Source organism: Monodelphis domestica, chromosome 3, assembly GCF_027887165.1.
Source record: "Monodelphis domestica isolate mMonDom1 chromosome 3, mMonDom1.pri, whole genome shotgun sequence".
Classification (NCBI taxonomy): Eukaryota; Metazoa; Chordata; class Mammalia; order Didelphimorphia; family Didelphidae; genus Monodelphis; species Monodelphis domestica.
This window is the reverse complement of record NC_077229.1, coordinates 94,757,437-94,764,610: the sequence shown is the minus strand read 5'-3', so window position 1 is coordinate 94,764,610 and position 7,174 is coordinate 94,757,437. Positions and strand designations below refer to the sequence as shown.

At 52.5% G+C, this 7,174-nt stretch overlaps 1 protein-coding gene across 5 annotated transcripts in view; it reads right to left on the bottom strand.

Moving 5' to 3' along the window:
- Positions 1–776: 776 nt before the first annotated feature.
- ADGRL1 (adhesion G protein-coupled receptor L1) overlaps positions 777–7,174 on the bottom strand; it is a 71,160-nt gene continuing 64,762 nt past the window's right edge. For 4 of the 5 annotated variants that reach the window (XM_056822597.1, XM_056822598.1, XM_056822601.1 and 1 more), the window contains 6 exons: positions 6,983–7,151; positions 6,671–6,799; positions 6,030–6,126; positions 5,776–5,904; positions 5,329–5,346; positions 777–4,851 (listed from right to left, as the gene is read on the bottom strand). In XM_056822597.1, the coding sequence (XP_056678575.1) occupies positions 4,112–4,851; positions 5,329–5,346; positions 5,776–5,904; positions 6,030–6,126; positions 6,671–6,799; positions 6,983–7,151 (1,282 nt within the window). In that variant the 3' untranslated portion in view covers positions 777–4,111. The remainder of the gene's footprint in view (positions 4,852–5,328; positions 5,347–5,775; positions 5,905–6,029; positions 6,127–6,670; positions 6,800–6,982; positions 7,152–7,174) is intronic. The other variant, XM_056822599.1, reaches the window with a different exon arrangement.

The window sequence follows — 7,174 nt, the reverse complement described above, 5'->3', positions numbered from 1 at the left end:
GAACCCAGGATCCCCTCTATGACATGAGGAAGGATCAGAGTAGGACTCTGGGATAGATAAAAATAACTGTCAATAAGATTAAAATTTGTCTAATCATCTCAAAAAATAGAATACAATATTCCTTAGAAAGTACACAAAGACAAGTTCTGTCAGATTACCATTTTTGATATGTGCATCATAGAGGAGGGAAGCTTACAGTGGTAAAGAGAGGATGAAGGAGAAAGGGGTTGGACTGGGATATTGTCAAGAGAAGTTAAAAAAAAAAGCACTTTCTAGACTCTCTCTGTGTGTGTGTGTGTGTGTGTGTGTGTGTCCGTAAGAGAGAGCTGAGTTTTATATACACATTGATAATCATGGTTTCAAATCTCAACAGCCCTGGTTTTCGTAATAAGAAACAATAAGCATTTGAATCCTGGCTCTGACACTTAGACTGAAAGTTTGGCTACATTTCATTTAAATACCACTGAGCCTCAGTTTCTTCATCCATAAAATTGGAATAATAATATCCTATGCCATCTAGCTCTTAAGGTTTTGGAAAGAAAAATGTTTCACAAACCTTAAAGTTCTACAATATTAACATCCTGGAAACAAAGAAGATCCTTGGGTGGAAAATGCCATTTCCCCTTTGGATTGCTTTATCCCAAGACATGGGGATACCAAAGAATTTATCACTGTCTACAGCTGGGACTGCTATTTGAGTCCTACTTAACTTTTGGTTCCCCCCCCCATCTATTTCCCCATTTTGTACCCTGAAATAAAGCACTCCGCTCTAAACATTCCAAGAAATCTTATTTTCTTTATTGTTTGATTTTTTTTTGACTCGACAATGGTTTCTTTTTTTTTGGAAGTTTTTATTTTTTTTGAAACGTACTCGTTGTCTTTATGAGTCTTTTGTTTTGTTCTCGTTAAATGCACTCGACCCAAAATTGGTTTGGCATATCGAAAAGGAGGAGACCAAGGTGGGGCAGGTGGGTGGTGGGAGGACAGGAGGAGGGAAGCCCAAACGGACAGAGAGAAAGCAAGGGTGAAAAGAAGGGTAAGAGGAAGACAAAACAGATGGGAGAGACACAGAGGAGAAAGACAGACAGAGGGAAAGAGAGGCAGAGACAGAAAAAAAGGGAAAGAAGGCAAGGGAACCAAGAGAAATCAAAATCCAGAAACTGCCTCCCACAAAATTGTAAGAGGGAAGGAACTCATGAGCCCAGGGAAAGGAGAGTAGGGGGAGGAAACCAAGAACCTTCTCTATACAGTGGGTCCTGTCCCAGCTGGGGTGGGGGTGTCAAGGCACCAGGGCTGGTTGGGGTGGGGGAACAGTTAGGTTCTCTAGGGTGGCTTGGAGCTGGGCTGCGATGGTGTCTGTATCCCCACCAGGGGGCCCTGCCATGCAGCCGTGAGGCCTAGGAACCCTTGCTGTTGCTCTCCCTGTCCCTGCTAGATGGGAACCTACTGACTTGATTCACCCTACCCCCATGATTGTCCATGTCTGGGGAGATAAGGGGGGCAGGGGTGGGGGGAAAGCAGGACTCCTTACATTCCTTTAGGTTCCACAGAAACCCAGGAGTTCCCAATCCCCAGCTGGTGTCATCTGTCTACCCCAAGTTCGAGGCAGGAAGGATAGGGGGCCCCATGGGTCTTCCACCTACCAGCTCCCTCATCAGTTGCATCCCTTCTCTATCCCTCCTTCTCCCCCTCCAAACTCGGATTTTCATAGTCCTCCCCCACCCAGGTGGCCCTTTGCCACAACCAGAAAACTGAGCCAGAGGTCACTGGGGATAGCTCCTGCCCCAAGTCTCTCCCAAGCACAGAAAGAGGGGAATGTTGTGTGGGGGAAATGGTGATGCAGGGCTTTCCGATGGTCCTTGTCTTCCCCAACCTGACCTCACTGCCATCCAGCCCAGGGGTTCCTGGGGAAGTGAATTTAGCACTTCCACCACAGGGCCACACTCAGCCTTACCTAGGAGAGCCAGAGATGGAGTCCAACCATGTCACTGTCCTAGCTGCCCTCCCCACCCCTGCTCCCAATGTGGGACAAAGCCACCATTCTTTGGTTTGACCCCTTCTCCCCCACATGACGGGGACAAGCCAGCCCCAGCTCCCCAGGAGGAGGGAGGGGGTTTCTAGCAGCAAAAAGAATTCCCCAAGACCCCCTATCTCTCCTCCTACCACACATATTCCCCAGTGACTCCCTGGAGCTCCTGTCCCCCAAACCGAGAAGTTAATGGCAGCAGCAGGCTGAGACCCAAGATGTTAGAAAACTCAGGGCACTTTGTGAGAAAAGTGGTAGGGAGGGGGTGCGTGTGAGGTGGAGAGAGCAGGAATGGCGGGGAGGGCCACCCTTTGGGGAAATGGCCATGAGGGACTCCAGGGATCAGTGCATTGTAGCAACCCTGCACAGCTGGGCTGTTGTTCCATTTCCACCCCAGAAGGCATGGAGAGGACCCGTTAGGTGAGGATGGTGAAAAAAGGTTAGAGAGGAACGTAGAATATAGCAGGGAGAGGCACTCATAAGCAGATTCTCTCCAAAAAAACCAGCTTCTAAGAAGTAAAGGAGGTTTGGAAAAACAGCCTGACTGAAGTGTCCTCCTATGCCTTCCCAACTGGGGACCTCTCACAGGGTCTTCCAGGGAGAGCAAATGCCCCCACTCTGAACCCTGACCCCCAAACCAATGGACACAAACTCCCATCATGCCCGTTCCTACTTCCAGCACCTGGGGGCTTTTGCCTCCCCCCCCAAACTTCTATTAGCCCCTCTATAAAGAAAAATGACACCTTTATCCCTTTGCTGGTCCTGAGGCCCAGAAGCAATTTGCAGTTAACAACTTAAAAGAGATGGTGTAGCCACCTCAGGAAAGCATCTTTGGGTCTGAGGGGTCTCCCCTGGGCAGGGAGGGAAGGGTAGGGGAAGGGAAATGGGTCCCTATTCCTGGAGCAGGCAGTGGGACACGTGCCCCAGGAGAGACGGTACTAGGGACTAAATTCAGAGGGAAATGACAGGAACGTGGTGCCAGGAAGGAAAGAGGTGTGTCTCTTTTGCTTCTTGATTTTTTTTTCTGTCTTTTGATTGTAAAAAGCTGCCATGGAGGCCCCCACTCCAACCTGGCCAGGATGCACGCACAAGCAGAGAGAAGTCTTGGCTGCTGGGTGGGTAGGTGGGTGGGTGGACAGGTAGGTGGGTAGGTGCTCTGGTTGGTAGAGAGCCAGAGCTGGCCTGGGCTGTGGGCTCCCAGTGGCTTCAAGTGATGAGATTTTTTTTTGAAATTTTTTTTCTTTTCCATTTCGTTGAAATATTTACAGCAATGGGGGAGAAGGGGAAGGGTAAAGAGGCCCTCCCCCCCAGGGAGAGTTCCAGACCCAGAATCTACTCCCCAGAGATCTGAGCCCACAGAGCTGGGAACTGCGCCCCCTGAGGGGTCACCCCCATGGGCTAGGGGCCCCATGGGGGGTTGTGCTTAGTCAGGAGTCACCCTGGGGGGGTCAGTGGGTACAGTCTTGGGAGGGGGGAGCTCAGAGCAGGCTTACTTCCAGGGAGGGAATGAGGGGTAGTTGGCTCAGAAGAAAGTTCAACTTTTAAACCTCTAGCCACACCCCCTCAATCTCCCTCCTGGGGCTTTCTCTTGGGCTAGAACCCCCAGTTTCAGGGGAGCAGGAGGATACACAGAAGGCTGTCCATCTGTCCTTTGCCCTGAAATTCTTCCTTGGGATGGGGCCTGCAAGGTTTCTGGCTGCAGAGAGGAGCCACTGAAAGGTTTGGCAAAGTGGGGTTTTGGCAACCGCTTTACCCCTGGGCAGGGAACCTAGGAGGGACTGTGCTCCTCCAATTTCTTGCCCATCTACCCCCAGGGGCCCTCAACTTATCCCCACAACACTCCCCCAAAACAGCTGGTGCATGTGGCTGTCGGGAACTCCTGTGTACCCTGTACATCAGGGACCCTGCCCCTTCAGAGTCCCCTAAAAGGGGAATGGTAGGGCCCATAGGTGAGGGGTACATCTGGAGAGGACAGCCTGTCTCACCCTCCATTTAGTCCACCCTCGATCCCCCAAAGTCCTCCCCTACCCAGGGTCCCCCTCCCCTGGCACTGGGCCACCCAGCCCTCTGGGTCCAAGGGGCCCCTCAGAGGCTGGTGACCAGCTGCATCTGGCCATCACCATCAGGCCCCGGCCCCTCCAGGCCTGGGGCAGCCAGGTAGCCTTCATGGCTGGGCCGTCGCACCTGGTAGTAGCCCTGCAGGGGGTTCCGGGCCACCAGGGCCGGGCGGGAGGTGTAGTAGATTTCAGGAGGACCAGGTGGAGCTGGAGGAGGTGGAGGAAGGGCCTCACTGGGCCCCTCTGGGCTACTGTCCGGGTAGGAGGGCGAGTCCCGCAGGTTGGCCCCACTGGCATAGAGCGAGTCCCGGCCAGGAGGAGAGGAGAGGGGTCGGCTGACTGCCCCATCCTCAGCCGCACAGCTCTCTGATTCGTCCAGGTCGCTCTGATACAGCACCGACTGGGCCCGGGGCAGCAGTAGGGGCTCCTCCAGGGCCTTGTAGAGCAGTTCAATCTCAGCCCGGTCAGCCCCCCCGGGCGCCCCTGCCTCTTCATCCCCACCACTACCTGGGACTGGTGGCACTGGGGGCTCAGGTGGTGGGGGGCCTTTGGCTGCCCCACTGCTCCCCCTAAGATTGTTGTGCACCAGCTCCGAGATGATCATCTTCTCAAAGGCAGCAGCATCAGCCAAGTTCCGTCCTCGGGGTTGTTCTGGACCCCCGTCCCCCGGGGGGAAGTCACCGCTTCGTAAGGAGTAGCTGTTGTTGAAGTTGCCATTTAGTGGAAGGGTGTCCATGCCGCATGCATCCCGGCCTCCTAGGGGGTGTTCTAGAAAGAGAGACAGGCAACGGTCAGGGGGAAGGGGGCCAATAGAGACGGGAATGTGGCTAGAAGGAAGCCCTGGGGGGCTGCAGGCGTGGGTGGACCGAGGAGGAGAGGATCACGTGAGGGAGAAGGGGTGTATTTTTCTCTAGATCGTTCTGAGGACACTTCCCATCACCCTGGGGAGTGAAGCCCTTCCCGCGTCCTGCCTCCTCACCTGCACTTGGGGACACCATCCCCTGCTCCGGCTATCTCCACCAGAGAACTAGCTTCCCCAGGGCCATTCTCCGGGGGATCCTGAGGAGTCATAGCTAGGGGGCTTGGACACTTGGGGATATGAGGGGCCAAGGTTGACCCTGCCTAGGGAGGAGGGCAATCCTGTATGTTCTGACCCACACTTGAGGCCATCCCCGTCTGGCAGCAGCTACTGCCTTAGACTCTCTCCCACCTCCTGAAATATTACTGGAAAAGGGTAGGACGTACTGGGCTCCCGGTAGCTCCCTGTAGGTTCGCATGAGGAGAGAAAAAAAGAGAAGTGTAAAATGAGATTGGTCCAGATACCGTCTTCCAGTTTCAAACACCTCTTCCCAAATCCAGGGATTAGGAAGCCTTCCCTCAAACAAAGGCCTAGGGACCCCATGCCCATTCCTCAAAAAAATAGGTCCCATTTCTTTGTTAAAACAACTCATTTTGGAGGCTTATGGTTCAACCAATACTTTCTCACAACAACTCTGTGGCAAGTATTATTATACCCATTTTATAGATAAGGATACTGAGGCTCAGAGACACGAAGGAGCTTGTCCACGGTCACGCAGTAAATAATGAGCTGCATTTTGAACCCCGGTGTCCTGACCTCAAGTCCTATACTCTTTCTGCTACAACCAACCATGCTGCCTTTCTCGGCTCTGTCCCCATAGGTAGTCCTTTTACCTGGGGAGTTGAAGACAGGGGGCGAGGAAGGGTTGAAGCCCACAGACTCAGCAATGAGGGTATTGTAAGGGCTGGTCCCACCTCGAGGCTGCAGTACCGGGTTGGTTAGCAAGTGGTTCCCCATGGTGCCTATCAGAGGAGAGCTAGGTGTCAGAGATCACCAAGTATTCAGGAGTCTGACAGAATCTCAGGACCAGGAAAGGAAGTTGAATTCAGACTAGGGTCAGGAATGGCAGGGGTTATCAGCCTCTCACCTCGGTTCAGGGTTGGGGTACTGTTGATGTCTCCAGCCATGAAGGATGACTCTGTCTGCTTCCTCACAGTATCATTCCACATCCTTCGAATTCGGCTCTAGAGACACAACACAGGGCATGAGAGGGGAGAAGTGCCCACAATGCCTAGGCTGGCTGGCCCCTTTGTGACAAGGGTTTTTGTCACTGTTGTTCAGTAATATTTTATTTTTGTCTCCAATTACATGTAAAAAACAATTTTTAACAGTGATTTTCTAACATTTTGAGTTCCAAATCTCTCCCTCCCTCCCTCTCTTTTCCTCTCCCTGAGACAGTAAGCAGTTTGATATAGGTTCTACACGTGGTATCGTGCAAAACAGATTTCCATATTTGTGATGTTGTGGAATAAGACACATATCACACATACAAAGGATGAGGGAAAAGAATGTGAAAGAGGATTGCTTAGATCTGCACTCAGGTTCCATCGGTTCTTTCTCTAGTGTGGGATAGCATTTTTTGTCCTGAATCTTTTGGAATTGCATGACAAGACTAACACCCTGACCTTCCACTCTTAGATGGAGATCTGTATCATCTCCAAGCCTGCCACTGAGCCACTTTCCTGCCCCCAACAAAACTCTCCAACCTCAGGAGCAACCCTTAGGCACCTGGGTCCCAGTATAGTATCGGTTGTTGCTTCGCATCGCAGAGGTCTTGAGGGAGCCGTGAGCCCCTCCAGGCGGCGGTCGGATGCAACAGTAGGAGTGGCGCAGACACTTGCTGTATTCCTTATGCACCTGCCGGGTGGAAGGGGGAGAGTGAGGTCCATTGGAGTACGGGGAGAAGGGACTAACTCACTCACCCTGACCCCAATGCTGGGTTACAGGAGAGAAGTCGTTCAAGAATGAAAAGGCCCTTAGGTGGCTGGAATCCAGAGGCTATGAATCTGAATACGCAGGTTGAGGGAATGTTCCTCTTACCTTCTTCTGCAGGGCGCAGTGAAAAACAAAGATGAAGACCCCCTGGAAGGCATTGAAGGTGGTGAAGAGATAGGCCATGACCACCGACTCCTTGTTGATGAAGAGGAGACCAAAGGCCCAGGTGAGACCCAGTAAGAAGAGGAGTGCAATGGCCCCCAGGGCCCAAGACCTGTGGAGGGGGGAGTGGGGAGA